The following is a 20,463-nucleotide window of genomic DNA, read 5'->3' on the forward strand; positions in this document are numbered from 1 at the left end:
GGGAGCGGTCACATGTCGCATTGGGGGAATCTTTAGGCACTTGCGGGTTCTGATATGATTCAGATTCTGGGAATCATGATTTGATATTTGTATTATTAACTAATGAGTTTACCAACTTTGAATGTCACATTTATTTGTGAATTTTTATTAAATTATGGTAACACTTTAGTATAGGGACCAATTCTCACTATTAACTAGTTGCTAATTGGCATGCCTGTTAATAACATATTAGCCGTTTATTAGTGCTTATACAGCACATATTCTGCATGACCATATTCTACATCCCTAATCATATCCAATAGCTAAACTTAACAACTACCTTATTAACCATTAATGCGCAGCAACTTAGGAGTTTATTGAGGCAGAAGTCATGGTTAATGGTTTGCTAATGGCAAGAATTGGACTATATAAATAAATACTTGGAATCAAAAATTTAAATAAAAAAATTGTATATTAATTAATTAAATTAAAACTTCTGTCTGTTCTTCACACAAATGTATTATTTTTTCAAAGACTTAGTGCATGACTTGTACAGACTTATTTAATTTGTCATTTTTGGAGCAACAACCCAAACTCACTTTCATTATATGGAAAAGAGCAGCATGAACATTCTGCTAAACTACTCCTTTTGTGTTCTATGGAAGAAAAATAACAGAGCAAAGCACCAAAATAGGGCTACATGTACTTACTATAGGGTTAAGCTTAGGGTTTACTGTTAGTTTACTGTTATTACCATAGTAAGTACATGTATGTGTAACTACATCACATTAAAATAGTGTCACCTTTTTTGTTGTTGTTGTTTACTATTCCTAATTGCTGTTACTTATTCACATACTGTATTTATGCCTGCAAAACTTTAAGTTCTCCTTCTCTTTGTTCCTCTAATATAGAAGATTGAGACATTTGAAGTGTTTAAATCTAGCTACCGTACTAACTACTTCTCATGCTAGATTTATTTTTGGTAAGATAATAGTTGATTCAATGCATCTTCTCAATATGTGATTTATATGTCTGCTGTGTTGAATAATTAACAGGACACCAATTTGTACCATATTAAAGGAAAGTGCCCATCACCCGCAGTTTCTGATAGAATATCCCATCGAGTGAATACCAGCGTCATTGCTATTTTCAAATCTTATCCCACACATGTGAAACTGCCCTTCGTTTCTAATCGATCTCTGAACTGTCTAGCTAATCATACTCCATGAACGCGGGAGAAAGTGTACCACATCATGCGCTTGTCCTTTCCAACGCTTCTCTAATCACCTAGCATGCGCTCATTTAAATATTAGAGTAGGCTTTAATCATAGAAAGTAATCAGTGTCATGAATATTCATACCGTGCCGGTCTAACAGTCTCATTGTCTCACTCCTGTGCCAAATCGTGTCTTCCTGCCTCTCAGCTGTCTGCTCTGATGGCCCCAGTCTGGTATCAATGGAAAGAAGTTTAAAATAAATACACTATTCATACATGATCCTAAGAGAACAGTGTGTGTGTGTGTGTGTGTTGTGAGAGAGTTTCTAAAGATGGGGAGACTGATCCCTGTTCTAAGAGATGAATATTTGCACAGCGGCTCAAGAAGATGCCATTTGCATAATGACTTTGTAGTTTTGCATTAATTAAATTTGCATATGAAACTGCGTTAATTACCTCTGATCATCTGTTTTCAGCGTTGCAGCATTTGATGTCCAGCCTTCGGGGTTGTGATTAGGGGTTACAGTGGCTGTTTCAGTGTGTGTGTGTGTGTGTGTGTGTGTGTCAGGGACTGAAGCAGAATAGAAAGTGAATTTGATGATTCAGTTTCACAGACCCTTTTCCTCTTTTTTTTGTGTCCCAACTCTTGCTAATATCCTGGCATATGAAACACCTCTTCTGAGTTTTGCAGTTAAAAGAGAAGAAATGTTTTTGAAGTTCAGAGATTTTTTTTTTTAAATACAGTGTCTTTAGCAAGTTCAAGGATCAGCCTTTGAATTTTCATGAAGGTACTGTCTTAAGCACTCTTTTTGTAAATGCACAGACATTTTTAAATGAAAATATATCAGGAGCTCTTTGTCTCTCTTTATGCAAAATCAACCGCAGATCTAGCAGTAAACAGTTTTTACATGTTTACACCATTAAGGAAATTATGTTTATCCTTGAGCATAAGATCTTCACATAAACCTCCAAACAGTTTTAGTATTAAAATTAGCTTTACATCAGTGGCTTCAGAACCCATATTATATGTTGAACACAATTTAGACACAGCAATATGAAAGACCTCAAGTTATTAAAATGGCGTAGGCTGAATAGGACAACTGACAGCTTTATAAATGCATAAGCAAACCGCAAAATAGTGATTTACAGTCGTTATAGTTTTGCTGTTTGTTTTATCAATGTAAATTGAATTTTGATGGTTTCATGCTCTCAGCAGCCAATAATTGACTGCTAAAAACACATTGTGGTCACACACACCATATTTATCCTCTTTGCGAATGAACAAGAGTATTTAATGTCGTCTGTGTCATATTTTCTTTTGCATGGTTTTGTTCATGGTTTTCAAGAGTAAGTGCAAGCATGTCACACAACCTGTCTTTTTGTTCGTGCATATTTCTGGACACACATGCTTTGTCGTCTTTGTCATTTCTCCCTGTTGAAGGGAGTTGAAAAGTAATAAATAGTTGCATTTTATTATTTACATGCAGCTTTATTTTTACCCTACTGCCTGCAACCTTATCCGAATAGATCTGCGACCCATTTTTTGTGTTACCACACACACACAAACACACACACTGTTATAGATTAAGATCAGTTCATTTTCAATGTAGCAAATTCAACAACAATAAATTCTCGACTCAAATTTAAATCAAAACCATGATTTTACAGACAATGTTAATTCATTTCAAGGAAAGATCTTTTAATTCTACAGACAGATAGTGGCATAGTATCATTTGATGGCTGTTGAAGCACTATGCAAATACCATGGCATATAAATTAGTAATCAGTCAGTACCAAGGTGTGTATGAAGTACAGTACTTTTTGTAAATCCCAATTAAAACCATATAGAACTAGATCTCTTTGTAGTGTTTGATGGACACATTCAGTCTCTCTGACCTCTAGCAGTAAATTGCAGAGCAATGATGCCCAGCACTTCACAGAAACCAAACCCATGATCCCTTGAAACACCCAAGCTATGCCAGCATCTCTGTTGCAGGGTGCCTGTGGTTAAGTCCTCTGGGATTTTGGGCCTGCTTATTTTTGGGATCCGTCCAAACTAGACCACCCCATCGCTGTCTGATTGGTGCTGTCTGCCGGCAGGGGTCAACCTGGTCCATGTTGGACACATTATAGAGCAGGACAGCGCTGCATGTGCGCTCCACGCCGAGCCCTGGTGAAAAGAGTTAAAGTCTCCCACATGAAGGCATCAAACGCTCCACATACCACTTTATTGTAGTCATATGGCAGCAGATTTGATATTTTTCCTTCCACAGCAGGGAATAAAACTCGCCACTAATTTGGACTGTGAGCGTCGCCACTAAATTTCAGCATGTGCTGTTTGGTGTTGACCAGATGTGTAACGCTTTTTTTCCCTCTTCCTCTCGCTATCGCTTTTTTCTCAAATTAGCCATGACTGAATTCAAGTAAAATATTTCAGAAGAAATAGCAAGGATGGTGAGATGACATGACAGTGGTTCATGAACATTGGCTGCTACCGATGGAAAACTGCAGCTCTATGTTAAAACCTACCCTTCGGACTTTAATAAGTCTAAGCTGGTTTGCTGGTTGAAGCTGGCCTATAGGGATGCATGATGCATCGTGATAAGATCAATACTGCGATATGTTTTAGTGCAGTTATTAAATGAGTTCATGATCCAGTGTGTGCAGCTCACAGTAAATGAACCAAGCCTCTATGAGATGCTGAAATACCATATAATGAGCTGAACCTGTAAATGAACACAGTGCAAATAAACCAAATTAAGACATAAATAGTGATATTGTATAGTTATTTTTTATTAAATACTCTCTTTTTAATTTTACACAACAATAGTAATTGTTACAATATATTTCTTGTTTCTTTAACATTTGAATTATAATCATTAATAATAATAATAATAATAATAATAATAATAATAATAATAATAATAATAATAATCTTTAAAATAATTATGATTACTGAAATAGGTTTCAATTGATTTCTCCCAAATCATTCAATCCTAAAAGAAAGGCTATCACAACAAGTATGAGTAATTTTTTACTATTAATTAATTCATTAATTGATTACTTTTAGGTTTGATGCAGAAATCACCCCAATCATTCAAGAATAAATAATTATTTCCAAATATAGCTAGTAAAAATTCCTGTCTTTTTCTTCATATGGAAACATGCAATGCAGAAATACAAAAATATATAAAAAAATATTTATTTGTTTGTTCGTTCATTTGTTAATTCGTAAATGTCTTAATGTTTTTTTTTCTTTCCCCCCACCATTCTTATCCTCTTGACATTAGGATGGCTTTGCCAGTAAGACATTACGATTGGCACTGAAGGGTGAGAAAGTGTTTGCGTGGAGAGTTTATTGCCAAACACTGACTATAGTGTCACAATCAGGCAGCCAAGCCACACACATGCTGATGCCCAAAGGAGAAGGCTCTTCTGGCAACTGTCTAAGGCAGACATTAAAGGATTTTAAGTTACGACTCTCTCAAACCTGCAACATGTGCAGTCTATCTGTACTTTAATGTCATCTTCTACGTGGCACATGGTTTACCGACAACAAACATTTTACGTGTTGAGTTTAGAAAAGCTCAAGGCCTGTGAACATTTGAAAGGATGTTAATAAAAACAGTGTCATTATCAAGACGGGATCTTGTAGACTGCATTGAATTATATTGCAGTAAACAGCAGTGTTTTCGACCATTGCTGTGGTTTAGTGTCAGAGTTTGGTGGCAGATTTTTGTCATTGTGTGTGGAGTTCTGCTGGGTGGCACCATAAAAGTAAAGTCTAATACAACTTGACTTTGACTTTTTCTCAGTCCGTCTGTATTTTTAAAGTATAGTAATGGTGGGAAGTCACTGAGAATGAATTGGACCCACTGATGATATTGTTTATTTGCACACGCTGTCTGTGTTTTTTCAGCACTTAATACACTAACGGAAAAATGCAAATCAAGTAATGCTTGAAAATTGTTCCAAAAAATTACTTTCCATCTTGCAGGTCAGTTTGCGGCAGACTACTGATTTTTGGCATACTTTATTGGCACTATACAAAGTCACAGTGTTGAATTTGCCCTTGGGTCTCTGATGTGTCCTGATGAGTTTAAACTTGTGTGCTTTCCATGAAAGTTCCCTTTATGGCTGTTTGATTCTCTTACTGATTATTTTTGCACCATAAAAACAAGAATAAAAATCACAAACAATGTCATTCATGGCTTATTTGCATCTGGATTTTTACAGTGTATTATGTCGGTTTACAGCGTGGGAATTCAGTAAGAACATATTGTGGCAACTGAGAACATTAGATTAAACTGTCTGTGTTTTCAGCATTTAATGCACTGAAGTAATAATGCATTTTAAATCAAATAATGCTGCAAACTCAATGCAGTTTGCATGTTGCAATTCGTAATCTTGCTAATCATTTTGCAGCACACTACTGCATTCTGCCATACTTTACTGGCACTATATAGAGCTGAATACATTAAAATTAACCATTTGTTTTTTCTTAGTGTGTGCGATCACACTCAAATTTCAAACATTTTTTTACTTTTTTTTTTTATTAGCCATCTTTTTTTGGCCTGTTCCCATCTCAAAAATCTTCAACGAGTACTTGAACATGAGTGTAGTACTCCAAAATAAGGGGAGGGGGCTGCTCTGTCATGTTGATAGCGGTTGATGACATTACAGTCTGAAGATTTGTAGGGTGAGAACCACCATGATAATTCAGCATTAAACCCTCCTTGGCAGACCATTGAATGAATAAATCCTCGATCTTATCAGTTTTTATTCATGCCAGTGAGGGCTTGTTCTTGCATGTAGTGTGCGGCAGATGTGGCCCTCCCGGTATGTTTGCTAAAGGCATTGGCTAGATGAAAGACTGTTCTTAACCATAAGCTATGCGGGGATCTGTGCCAAAAGCTGAAAACGCATCATTGTGAAAACAGCCCTGGGAGAAGCTGATTTCCCCCAGCAGAGGATGAAGAGGGCTTCAGCGGAGGGCTGAGGGCGAGATGACACACGATGGAGAAATCGGCTCTCTCTCTTTTAACTTAGACTTTTGTTCTCATAAATATGACTGGCATGGAGTAGTTAACCGTCATTGTTGTCAATCAGTTTGTAGATACGAAACTTCTTAATCTGCATACTTGTAAACACTACAAGTACATTGACAATGCATTGTTTTGAGTATGTAGTAAAATAAAATAAAATAAAAAAAATAAAAAAATAAAAAAAATTTGATTAGAAATCAAAACTATGCTAAAAAATCCTACATACAGGTAAATTTTTGTGTCAAAACATTATAATGCACAGTATGAAAGATGTAAAAGAACAAAGGTCTACTGTTTGAATAAAAAAAGATACATTTGTTATAATAATAGATGAGGGACTTCTGGGATGCTGGTTAGAGCTGGTCGAAAACGTCCAGGAGTAGAGCTCAGAGACTTATAACTATGGCTTTTAATGATAAGTTGGGTATTAGACAAGTTTGTGTGTGTGGTCTGAAACAGAGTTGGATAAACATGCAGTATTAAGTATAAATAACAATTATAATTCACATACTACAACTTTGAACATTTGCCCTGAGATAAACAGAGAAAGTATTTCATTTTCAATGTGCATTATAAATTCTTTCTTTTAGTGTAGATGCACATAAACACAAAAAAGTATAAAGTTTAACATACTGTTTAAAAAACAGTACATATTATAGTATTCAATTGTGAAAGCATATACGTATTACTAAAATTAATATGTATTAAAATAGGTATAAGATATCAGTTTTTAGTTCCAAGAGGACAAGTAGACATTACAATGCAACGGCTAAGTATTGTACTTCTATGTTTAATATACATTCTGAACACAGCATTAATCTAAAAATGCAGATATAAGAGTCCACAATCAAATATCCAATATAAACTGAATAAATATCAAATAATGGCTTATACTTATGAATTAAAATAGTATTCTGACAAACTATCACATCGTGAAACATCATCCAAGCACATTTTTTCGCATCAGACTTTGATTTGACATGCTAATTCTAATCTTGCTTATTATTTACAGTAGAATGCATAGTATGCAACCTAAGCTTTCATCTTGGACTACATGCTTTTGATTTGACATCTGAATTTGCGGTCACCTGTATGTGTGCCAAGGATTATGGGTACTCATTGATCATCGCACCAGTCAGAGTGCTACAGCTTTGGCCCTGCTGAGTGCAACAGAAGTGGAACCCAATCACATGACTGGCATGTGTCGCAGATCCAGCACACATAAGGCATCTAAAGAGCTGTTTTACAGGGCCCTGATTGTTTTGGAAGGCACACTGAGGGCCTGGGGATTTTTACAGTGAGCATTAAATGGGTATAGAAGCCAGGGCCCAGCTGGGGTCCATTATAGTACACGTTATCCAAAAAATACCAGGGCAATTATTTCGCATACGGGATAGTTCTCCGTTCTTTTTTGCTTCCCTTGCTCGCACACATGCAAGAAGCGAGGTCTAGCATTGTTTGGTTAGCCCCTGATGGTAGATAGCGCAACTACACCATTCTGCAGTCGAAACTGACAGCCAATCAGAATTAGCCATGCATTCTGATGAAATGTAAAAGCAGCGGCCAATCAGCACATTCAGGACACAGTTTTTGTGGGTCTTATTTTCAAGTACAGTCACTCTTTAGTTTGGGGTCCAATCCTCACTATTAACTAACTATGAACATCTTTTGCTTAAACTATTAGTTATTAATAGTTATTAAGGTAGTTGTAAAGTTTAGGTATGGGGTAGGATTAAGAGATCTAAAATATGGTCATGCAGAATAAGGCATTAATATGTGCTTTATAAGCACTAATAAACAGACAATATGCTAGTCATATGCATGCCTAATAAGCAACTAGTTAACAGTGATAATTGGTAACTAAACTAAACTAAATTGTTACCTCCAGTACAAATATCTAAACATTTTTAAAATCAAAATACATTTACTTTATTAGCAAAATTACTTCAAATATAAAGTCTTGTTTTCTGATTTTTTTTTTTAAATTGAGTTTATGCTTAAAACAAGAATAATAAAAAAATCTGCCAATGGGGTAATAAAAATAAACTTAATTTAAAGGGAAAACGTTTTTTTTTTTTTTTTACCCTCATTGGCAAGCATTTGTTTTCTCATTTTAATCATAGAGTCGTACTTTGAAGCATTTTTCAGAAAACAAGACTTTGTCATTTTTATTCTAAAGTATCTAAATTTAAATATGTGTTGGTATTTGTACTGGAAAATAAGACAAAAATGTGGAGTCAGAAAATAATTTTTTGCAGTGTAGTCAGATTTACTGCTTAGGCAATTGACGTTTGTGCCCAGAACTAAGCGGCCAAGAGCAAAGATGGTACAATGCACTTTTGGGACATCCTGCACCAGCCAAACAGAGATTTATGAGTATGTTAACGGTTATTTTTTCTCGATTTTTGTGTCTTGAACGTGTAAAATTGAAAGGAGTAAAATGATCTAAAGAAAAACTTTTACACAAGACTATTTTAATTCCGTCTCATGTCAAGCTATTAGCGTTAACCACTGGATATACGGCTGGGAGATTTGATTGCGATGACATGGAGCAATGTTTGCTTTGAACTGGTCCCTCGCTGTCCCCCTATTTGCTTTTTTCTCTCCACCCCACTGGCTTTTCCGCATCTCCCTTCAGCCGTATGCACCAGTGTCATCCATCAAGTTCCTGCAGCTCTTCTTGAACGCCTTTTCACGCCAGCCAGATCTTAACGCAGTGACGCACACTCCAAGCTATGATTCAGACTTGTTGCAATGCCACAAAACACTGTGCAAATGCTCTTCTCTCTGTTCTCACCGAGCCAAGAGTCATAGCTCTTTCTGACAGAGAAGTCTTTCCAGTTGTTTTTCTCTGTCCTTTCTCATCTGCACCGTAGGACGTCTTCGCTCTAGCAGTATCAGATGATGACAGGGCACTCTAGGGTGGCATGTGTTTTCAGTTAGACGGTTACGCTACCCTTGGCTGGCCTGTTTCTTCATGAGGCTGGCAGCGAATGTGCAGGAGGAAGTAGAAGGCTGAGGTGGGTGTGTCAGTATGTATAGGACGGGTATGGTGGTAAATGCTGGCAAAAATTGTTTTATTAAGTTTTTTTTTTTCTCTTGTTTTACGCTAACTTCTCTCCGAACATGGATAATTTAATAATACTGAAGTGAAGTGTTATGCAAAAATGTGTAGACACAACAAAACAAGCGGCTCATCCACTGTGGATCTTCAGGTTTGATTTGTTGCAAAGTTACAAAGCTCCGCCCACACAGAGGTAATGGACGAATCAAAAGGCTTGCTATTGGTCGGCAATGCGAATTTGTGTCAAAGCTCATCAAACTTGAACCTGACAGGAAATCCACATAAGGTGTCAAGTGAAACTATTCATCATGCTGAGTCACATTGAAATGACTGGATTTTTCTCACATAACTTTTGCCAAGCCTCATTAGGACTTGCCGTATACTTGCTTTATCTCTTCTACAATGGCATTTCTTTATTTCTACTATAGCATCAGAGCTGAAACATTTTGCTTGCACTATGTGTCAGTATAAGTCCCAAAGGACTGCCATAACAGCCAAGGCAACATAAAAAAGTGTAAGTCTAACGTAATACGTAAAATAATGCAAATTTGCTTCAAACTTATGCCTATGTGTTTTTTCTGGAAAACAAGACCAAAATAATGAATAGGCATTTTTTTTCTTCTTCTTTACAGTGCAGTGTAGACCCCGAGAATTCAAGGAACTGCTGAGTGGATTTTGTGTGTTAGGATGAATTTATACCGGGGTCTCCAAGTTTTCTCTGTTTATTTGTGACATTGGCTGAGAAAATATGAGTTTATTTGTTTGTTTGGGTAGGTTAGGGTTAATGTGGGTGTGACTGTGTAGGTGTCTTTTGTATGTGTATGCATCAGTATGCTTGTGTGTGTGTATGTGTGTGTGCAGTGAGAGCACAGTTGCTTCTCTTCCAGAGGTAGTTTGTGATGTCCCTCCTCTGTGTTCCTGCAGATGGAGACAGATTGGAATGGTTACTGCACCAGGCCTGCTTTCACTTAGACAGGAGACAGCCGTGTGTATGTATGTGTGTGTGCCTGCCATAACCACTATTCCTGCCACTATCCTCTGTGGCTTCTTTACACACACAGTTTTTCCAATGTAGAATGGGAGTCTTTTCATATACAGTTGTCTGTCCTCATTATAGCCAGGAATCACAGATAACTGTCATCCACCAGAGCTGTGAACTACGAGAGGATTATGGGTAAAAAAAAAAAAGAAGAACTATATAGAGAAATTGATAAAGGTAATTATTAGTTTAGTTATGGTATTGCTGCTGTAGAGCAGGCTTTCGCACTAAGCGCCTGGTTCAGGGTTATAAAGTTTGGTTTCTTGTTAGGGCAACAGATTTGCACTGCAAAAATCATTTTCTCAATATGTGTTTTTTGTTAATATTGTTAAAATAAGAAATTTACTTCAAAATCAAAATTGTGTAAGTTAATATCCTGTTTTCATGGAATATGACATTGCTTAGTTCACAGAAAATGTTTCGAGAATGAACATTACAAAATTTTGTAAGGGGTTTTTATCAATATACATTAAACATATACAGGTATTATCTAAAAACAACACCCTAATTTAATTTAATTTAATTTAATTTAATTTAATTTAATTTAATTTAATTTAATTTAATTTAATTTAATTTAATTTAATTTAATTTCTCTATTATACATGGGTATAATATTAATCGGTAATATTAAACTATTATATAGTTTTTCTTGAAAACAGAAAAAAAAAATACATTATACATAAATACACACACACTTTACTGCAGGCTCTGGGATTTAACATGAAAATATCAGACTTTCCTCAGGAAACTGGTATGGTGGTTTTGGCCCCAGCGTGTGGTCTGGCTTTTCACTCATCATCTTCCCTTCCAAAATCATTTATTTCATTGTCATAATCATTTATCAAAGACAATGCAATAGTCTGTTAAGGCTCACAGCTCAATCGATGTTCAGTCACATCTATCATGAGGACTGAGAGAAATCCAGACAGACAGAAAGAAACAGTAAAGGAAGGATATTCAATCAGCCATCTGTAAAATTTAAAGCTGAATGATGCGATTTTTAGGTGTTCGGATTCTTAAATCTTAATGTACAGCGGCAGCTTCGAATAAACCAGTTTTATGTTGATTTCCCTGAGAAGTGTAAAAAGCTATAAACTGGGGCATTATCAAAACATATTTTTTTGACCATCCTGACCAACAATGATTCAACCAATAGCATGAGTTTGGGGATGGGCTATCTGTCTAACGGTTCAGTGTCAGAAAACTCTCATTATTTTTGCATTTCCATTTGGTACCACTAGTAACATAGAATTAGCAATTAACTTAAATTGACTTCAAAGATATTGTTTAGCTCCCTCCCTCACACACAAACAAACACTCACATCCAAATCACATCACCGTTCCCCTAGAGTGTGTTGGTGGCACAGACAGCAGAGTTGCACTACATAGAATGCTGCACCTCTGTATTTCTCATTAGCATAGTGGTCTGGCCCTCTGATTAGCCACGATCATCACAAACAAGACATCAGTGATGCGAGGTGAGGCCCCACAAGCCCCTGGGAGCCCCAGATCACAGGCATGCTAATGAGGGCCCACGTTACTGTGTTGTGAGGTGTCAGCCAGGCTTGTGACAGGTGCACAGAGGGGACGTTTTGGGGGAGGGGGGGGTCCGGAGGGAAGTGAAGGCGTGTCGTAGTCCCCATGGCATCCCCTCGTCCTTTGTTCTTTATGCAAATCCATTGCTGTGGCTTTCGACAGCTAGGAATGTAGCGGGTTCGAGGGGCAGAGCTGTTAGAGCGCCAGGCCTGAGTTGTACACACACACATGCATATGCATATGTTGTTGCACTGCTATTTTAGAATTGTGACATCATAATAAAAGTTGTACGCATTTGGATGTCATCAAACAAGTTGCTTGCATTCGCACATGCACTTATCTATGTGATATGTTTACCAAACGTGCTGCATGCATTTGCACACACATAAATACCTTTTCATTGTTATACAAGTTTTTATACATTTACATGTTCATATGTCCTTGCGTTGTGATGTAAAAAGTTGCACACACACTTGTCTTTGCGATATGATTACCAAACATGTTGGATGCATTTGCACACGCATAGATGCCTTTTCGTTGTCACAAGTTTTATGTATTTGCACACACTCATATCATGACACGAGACTTTGCATTGTGGCATTATCAAATACATTGCACACATTCATACATGCACATTATTGAGATGTGTTTCACACTTTTGCACACATGCATATATTTGCATTGTGGCATTATCAAACCAGTTTCATGCATTCGCACATGCTCATATGTCCTTGTTGTACCAAACAAGCTGCACATTATCGCACACACATATGTCCTTGCCTCGTGACAACATCAAACGAGTTTCACGCATTCGCACATCATCACATGACTGTTCCATTAGTCCAGCCTCAGTAAGTGATTGGTTCATGCTCGGGTAATGCTGGAGACAGCAGTAGCTAACTCTAATGTCGTTTCCCTTGTGAAACAGCAGTACCCACAAGTCTGCCAGATTTGTTCGCAGATAATTAAAAAACACCCTCCAGCCCCTCCTCCTCACTCCTCATGTCACTGCATTCATGCTCTTAAAAGGAAATTAATTGCCACAAAATGTTGAAATCAACATATCTAAACCCAGGTTGGAGGTCCCCAAGGATGTACTAATTGGCCGTGAGGTTTTGTAATACTAAACCCGAGAGAGCGGATAAGTTTAGTGTAAGACGCCCTCTGTGTGCACATGCTCGTGTGTCATTAATCACATATCCTATACACACACACACTTACAAAGACATGCACGTAGACAGCCCAGTGCTGTTTAACACAACGAGGATGCTGCTGCGGAGTCGTTAGCACCACGCACATCGACCGCCAGCTCTGTAATATAACAGCCACAACTCAATTTAGCTGTTTAACCTGTAATCCTGGCAATATTTATTGAAGTGCAAGAGGGAAGAAAATTAGGCTATTAGGCTCTTGCAATTGAATACATTGAGAGGAGAAAAGACACTCTGTTAACTGGCAGTTGACCTCTGCGGCCCGCAGCGAACGGTTTCATGAACGCGGACCATGGTAATTACTGCAAATTGAATCACAGAGCGAACAGCGATGATTCCGTAATGAGCACTTTTATTGGCTGGAGCTCTTTGCTGTGACATGGTCCTCCCAGGCCTCTGTAGTGTGGCACACACACACAGTAGGACCCAATGGACCATGATCAGACGGAGATTTGTGTTTCTGAGGTGCCTGATGGGTAATTTCACACCATCGTTCCACACAAGCTGCTGTCACAAGACATGGCTCTCTGATGGGTCATTAGCATATCCTAACTTATTCACTATGGGTTTCTCTCCCTCGTTCTGGCTTGTTTGGAAAGTTGATGAAATTTGTCTTTGGTCGTCATTAAGTCTGCCTGTCTGTTAGCTGACACGGTCCCTTAGTAACATATGGTGTTTTTTGTATGATGTGATAGGATGCAAATTGCAATAGCACAAGCACACAGTTATGTCAGGGGAAGAGCGCGAGCACACACACCAAATGCATATATTTGTGCATGCACGAATGCACTATTGCACACTTTTTGTCCATCCCACATTATGATGAGTCCTTTACAGCCATCAGAGGGATATGGGATGTTAATGAGGCTTTTTTGGAACTAGAGCTGGGCGCAGAATATGTCCGCTGTTGATTTTATCCAGACTTGGGCTCCTGTCCAGGGCCTGAAAATGAAAATGAACAGCCTGTGTGTATTTTAGTATCTAATCTCTGCCACCTCTTTTTTCATGTTCCCTCAGTTTCTCTCTCTGTTACACTCTTAGCATCCAGAATCCCTCCCACCAGGTGTCCATTTAAAGGCCAGCCAAACCAAACACAGGCTGTGGACCTGTCATACACAACCACTTCCACTTTCAGTGTCCTCCACATTTCTCTTTACTGCATTAGTCAGGTATTTAATAGGCAAATATATAGTACAAAACAAAAATAATAATAATACTGTGGAAGTATTTTTTCATCGATGTGAAATCATGCACATGACTGCATTGGCATGTATTTGCAAAGTGCATTTCATTGAAATATCACATCACACAAATGTAACTTTGACAGTAGCTAACTGTGCACATGACTATATCAACATGTCAACACGATTCCCTTTCATTTTCTTTCTTTCTTAATCCTCTCTTTCTCTTTCTTTAGCCACAGAATTATCTCCATATGGAAATAGTGAAGGGTGGGGGTGTCGGGGTGTTGAATGGGAAGTTCTATATTAACGCCGGGCAGACATTAGCATTAGCACAATGCATTGTGGCCTGTGGGCGATACCTGCCATCTGTATTAGCCTCCAGCCCTCAGGGAGCTTCCCTTCTCTCACTAACCCCCTAGTGTGACTCAGATTCTGGGTGAGTCACATACAGGCAGATCCTCTTTGACACAGCTTTAGAGAGCAGCCGGCCCTGCCGCACAATAGATAACCTGCTAGGCTATCAGAGAGCTCTTGTCTCCCCTCTTAGGGTGATGTAATTTTCATTCAATCTTATAAAATGGCTGTCGCCGCACTGCAATGAGATGTCTTTCATATGTTGCCTGTTTAATTTTTAAACAGAAATGATCCATGAACCTCACCATAGAGGACTCAGCTTTGATTACATTCAAAGCCATCACTGAGAAAAAACAGATGCTCAAACGACATGGAAAGCTATTAAAGCGTGCTTTTCAACCTCCCCTCGCACCAAATCAGAGAGTTAATAGCTAATATGTATTTATTAATTCCGTCCACTTGTTTTGTGTCTTCCAGGAAAAGATGAGCCCTCCAGTTACATCTGCACCACTTGTAAGCAACCCTTTACCAGTGCATGGTTTCTGCTGCAGCATGCACAGAACACCCACGGGATACGCATCTACCTGGACACCCACCCTACTAGCTGTTCGCTTACCCCTCGCATGGCCCTTCCTCCACCACTGGGGGCTGACGCCTTGCCCCGTTCCCCTCTAGCCAGCTTTCTGGGCGATGGCAGCAACCCTTTCCAGCTGTTGCGTATGGGTGCCCCACTGCTACGAGATCCTCCACCACCGGGATACATTGAAACCCGATTGCCATCAACCCCACCCTTTGTAAGCCCTCCGCCACCCCGCCATCCTCTGGAACGCCTTGGCCCTGAGGAGATGGGTCTCCTGTCCCAGCATCCAAGTGCTTTTGAGCGGGTGATGCGGCTGACACCCATGGGCATTGAACCATCCATGGGCTTCTCTCAGCGTCTTCGTGAATTGGCGGGCAACAACAACAATGGTGGTCCCACTCCCCCTCTTTCACCTAACCGTGTGCCCCCCATGCATCGGCTTCTCAGCCCAACTCTCTTCCAGCATGGTTCCAAACCTATACCTTTTCTAACCACACCCTCACAGCCGCCATCAGTCCCATCCAGAGGCAATTCTTCACCACCACTAAATCAGGTCATCAAAGCCAAGTCCTGTGAGTTTTGTGGCAAGACTTTCAAGTTCCAAAGCAACTTGATTGTGCACAGACGTAGCCACACTGGCGAAAGACCCTATAAGTGTCATCTCTGTGACCATGCCTGTTCGCAGGCCAGCAAGCTAAAGCGCCACATGAAGACGCACATGCACAAATCAGGCTCCATAGGGAGTTCACCTGAGCAGGGAGGGCAAGACTCGGCTGGAGAGGGGCTTAAGAACAGTGAGGAAAATGGCACGAGGGAGGGATTGGATCATGAGGAGGAGGAAGAAGAAGAGGAGGAGGAGGAGGAAGAGGAGGAGGAAGAAGAGGAACAACAGCAAAATGGAAGCAGGCCAGAATCCAACCTGAGCATGGACTCGGAGTTGAGCAGAAACAGAGAGAATGGCCCAAGACCCTCCCCAGAGGAGAAACCTCTGTCCACTGACAGAGTGACAGAAAGCCAATACAACAACCTCGACAATCACTTGAGAATGCCACCGGGCAGCAGGCCACGCGAGGAGATGGACACAGATTCGGCATCCAGAGAGACTGACAGAAACAGGGGTCCCATGGTAAATGGCAGAGGCTGCGGCCCAGAGGATCCCATTTCAGCGTTGTTCCACCGGAAGCCAATGCCTATTTCCAGCTCCAGCCTCACTGGGTCTTCTGCCAAGAGGATCAAAATAGAGAAGGATGCGGAGCTGCCACAGGTGCCCATCATATCCCCTGAAAATGTGTATTCCCATTTGCTTGCCGGTTATGCTGCATCCCGCCACTTCATAAGGGAGCCCTTCCTAGGCTTCAACGACTCCAGGCAGTCACCTTTTGGCACTTCTTCCGAGCACTCTTCATCAGAGACAGGCAGCCTGCGCTTCTCCACCCCTCCAGGGGAAATTCTGGAAGGCGGTGGGATGTCGGGTCGAAGTGGTAGCAGTACACCTCACCTCCAGCTGCGGGGTCCTGGGCCAGGGAGACCCCCCTCTAAGGAGAGTCGACGGAGTGACACCTGTGAATACTGTGGTAAGGTGTTCAAGAACTGCAGTAATCTGACCGTGCATCGGCGCAGCCACACAGGTGAGAGGCCTTACAAGTGTGACCTGTGCAGCTACGCTTGTGCCCAGAGCAGCAAGCTTACCCGGCACATGAAGACCCATGGGCAGTTTGGCAAAGAGGTGTATCGCTGCGATATTTGCCACATGCCCTTCAGCGTGTACAGCACCCTGGAAAAACACATGAAGAAGTGGCATGGAGAGCATTTGCTGACCAATGAGGTCAAACTTGAGCAGGCTGACAGAGCTTGAGACCACTTACCAATGCACTGCATTATGGGTTTTAGCTGGATAGTCTTTTTCTTGACTATATATTTTTTGGAGTGATTTGATTTTTTTTTTTAGTGAAAACAAACTGCCACCTGAGAAACCAGAACACAGGGAAATGTTTAGTCTGCGGTTCTAAAACCCTTCTTGCATATCCCAGCAACTAACAGAGGAGTAGTCCATTAGGAATTCATGGAGCCTTTCTACTGTGCAATAATTTCTGTATTTATTGGATTATTTGTAATGATACATGGCATGTGCAGGTACATTATCGATGGGTTTCTAATGCATTCAGTTCCTGAAATTATATTTCTACACCCCATCTTATGATATGACAAATACTGAGATTTTGGCATTCAGCCAGTTTTGTGCTATAAACTAGTTTCCTCAAAGGAAACAAATGGATAATTTCTAAAAGAAGAGGTCAGCTTCTAAAAATCTGAGAAAGTTTTCATGTTATTGTTGCTGTCATTGGCCCCACTCATCATGGGTTATATTCAGTAGATAGATGTAAAGCACTGAATGTCACTTTGACAATAAAATATTCAACAATTTTAAGGGGCAAAAAACCCAGGGATGTTTAAAGGCAGCTGACTGGCAGTTTGACTGCATCTGAATGATTTTCTGTTGACAACCTTTGAAATGAATGAGATGAAATGAAATGCAAGTTCATCAACCATGACATTTATGAGAATGATACCGTGCAGATGACAACAAAAATGACTATATTTCCTCTACATTATTATGGTTCCCGTATATAAACAATGTTGAGGCCACCAGTGTTGCATTACCAACATATTTTTTTCAAAAGGCTGACATTTTTTAAAGCCCAGATTTTACTTTTAAAGATTAAAATGGATACATTAACTTAAATTAACATCCATAATTTTTTCCAACTTCATCTATCCCTTAATTATATTTTATTGCTTTCCAAACCTTCTACAAGGTCCAATCCTTTCATATGTTAATTGTATTATAATATGTTTATTGTGCAGTCTTGACTAATTCAACCTGGATTCACTTGTTAAGGGAAGCCATAAGCTTGTTACATATCAAATTGTTATCTTAGGCTCATATGGAGGATTTTTTACCGCTGCATTCCTATTAAATTAAGGCATGTGTTCATACACAAATCAATCTATCATGGAATCAAAAATGAATTAGCAGCTATTTTGACACCAATATAAAGCACAGGTGCTCACCTGTAGAAATCATTTGAGTAAACACACACTCTCACACACACACAGGGCATTAAGCTGTAGCAGCATTATATGCACCATCCTGTGCGTTGTTGAAACCGCAATCACTAAATTGTCTTTGGGCTCTCTAGAAGCCCTGGGTGACTGCCTGTCCTCAAAGGATCCTAGGATTAAATGATTTCCTCATTACAACCTCTGTTCCTACACACTGAATCGCCTCCACCTGTCTCCTTTCATACATCATCAGCTCAAATTTACACCACAGTCCTCCATCCCGCATACACCACTGTTCTCTATCTGCGTATTCACTATTTACAACATCCTGCCGTTTATATTCATGGCTTTTTACAGTTTACATTTTATTTTTGACTTGAATAGAAAGTTGAATTTAAGCTACGGCTGCACGTTGCCCGCTTGAAATCAGTCAGCTGGGTACAACATAAAGAAATGTACAGCACAATGATGAGAACCATTTTTAAATACGGATGTGTAGTTTATCACCTACTTGTCAGATACTTAGCAAACCTCTCTTTGCGTAAATGACAGGAAGTGGCCATAACATGAAAGAAAATCAGGAGGAAATGTGTCGTAGTCAAGAAAGCATGTCGAATTGAAGTGCTACCAATGGCTTTCAGAGATAGACAAAACCAGACAACACGGACGTGCCTCAAATTAATATTCAGCCTTTATCTTCTGATGTAGTCAAAAACAATCCATGAGCAAATGATCATAACCAGTATCATTTAAATTCATTAAGAGGAATCAAATCAAATAAAGTCATCAAGAATGACTGTTCATTTATTTGGGAAATGTAAAGTGTGCTTCATTTTTAAGGGAAGGTTTTAATGCACAGATTTTTTTGAGAAATTACTAAGCCATTTCTTTACTGATTTATTTAGATGGACTAGAGAATTATTGACAGTGGAGGTAAAACAAATAATTGGAATGAAAAAAAAAAAAACTATGACACTGTCTTTAAATTATGTTTACAGTGTTAAAGTATAAGGATACTGAGCTCTTCTGTATATGTGTTTTAAATGAGACAAATGTTTTGTCCTCTGTTTTTCTACAATAATGAATATCATAGCAGGGTTTTCTCCTTTTTCCCTTTGTTTTTTTCCCTCCCCTCCCCTCCCCTCCTTTTTTTTTTTTTTTTTTTTTTTTTTTTTTTTTTTTTTTGGTGCAGGTATTTCCGTAAGTTTCTATGGATATATGCGCGTGTATGTTTTGTTCATTGTTAAATTCTCAATGTATTTGTAATTTCAGTGGCATTTTATGAAATGATGCAAAAAAATCTTTATATTTTGCAGTCCATTATGAAATTGTGAGTCTATTCAAATGTTTTGTCACTATATCTGTTCATAATTTTGGTAAATCCATCCACAGGAGGATGTAAAAAAAATAAAAAAAATAAAAATGAAAACAAACAAGAAAATAATCTTTTGTGAATTATTACATCCGGGTCAATCTTTGTTTATGTTATATGGTTGCACTTAGAATAAAAGTCATAAAAGTCATGGTAGTACTACATCATACACTACCATTAGATAGTCTTTTACAATCAGCAAACACTTTTTTTTATTAAGTATAAATGCATATCTTATTTTCCATTATAATCCACTTAAACTTGCAGGTTAAGCCCAACAGGGCTGATTTGCAATTGACCTTTGACCCAAGCACTTCACTAATTTGTACATCCTCCGTCTTCACTGCACCTGCCCTTCCATCTCTTGGTTTAAGTGCGGAGCACATGAAATCTTGTCTGACCTCTTTTGACCTCTCCCATCTTGCCTCATCCCGTCTTGTCTTTTGTAAGGCAGGTGGGTCTTTTCTAGCTCCAACAATGTTTCATGTTGGGGAGGGGAAGCACTTAAAAAACCTCTTCATAGGGCATTTACACATGGCCAGTCACAGCATAGACGTTTTCTTGAATAAGCCACTCTTGTAGAAACCCGTAGGCTAAAAACAGTCTGACCTAGAGATATTGTAAACAAACAATTGCTTCATAGTTCATTCATCCTGTGTTGTTTTGTTCGTAATTCATGTTTAAGAAACATGTAGTGAATGTCCCTTTAAAGAAGGAGGGGTGAATATGGTTACAATGGAGCCGGACATCTGGGAGACATCTTCTGCCCACAAACGTCCCAGTCTCAGCACGTCCCCGGCGGCTTAAGAAGTCAGATTCCC

The 20,463-nt window shown here is 39.1% G+C and overlaps 1 protein-coding gene across 1 annotated transcript in view; it reads left to right on the forward strand.

Annotated features, from left to right (window-relative positions):
• The window catches only part of LOC109098976 (B-cell lymphoma/leukemia 11B-like), a 30,232-nt gene extending 10,529 nt beyond the window's left edge, over nt 1-19,703 (forward strand). The window contains exon 3 of the mRNA XM_042747456.1: nt 15,105-19,703. Within this exon, the coding sequence (XP_042603390.1) occupies nt 15,105-17,062 (1,958 nt within the window). The 3' untranslated portion in view covers nt 17,063-19,703. The remainder of the gene's footprint in view (nt 1-15,104) is intronic.
• The last annotated feature ends 760 nt before the right edge of the window (nt 19,704-20,463 follow it).

Source organism: Cyprinus carpio, chromosome B20 (assembly GCF_018340385.1).
Source record: "Cyprinus carpio isolate SPL01 chromosome B20, ASM1834038v1, whole genome shotgun sequence".
Classification (NCBI taxonomy): Eukaryota; Metazoa; Chordata; class Actinopteri; order Cypriniformes; family Cyprinidae; genus Cyprinus; species Cyprinus carpio.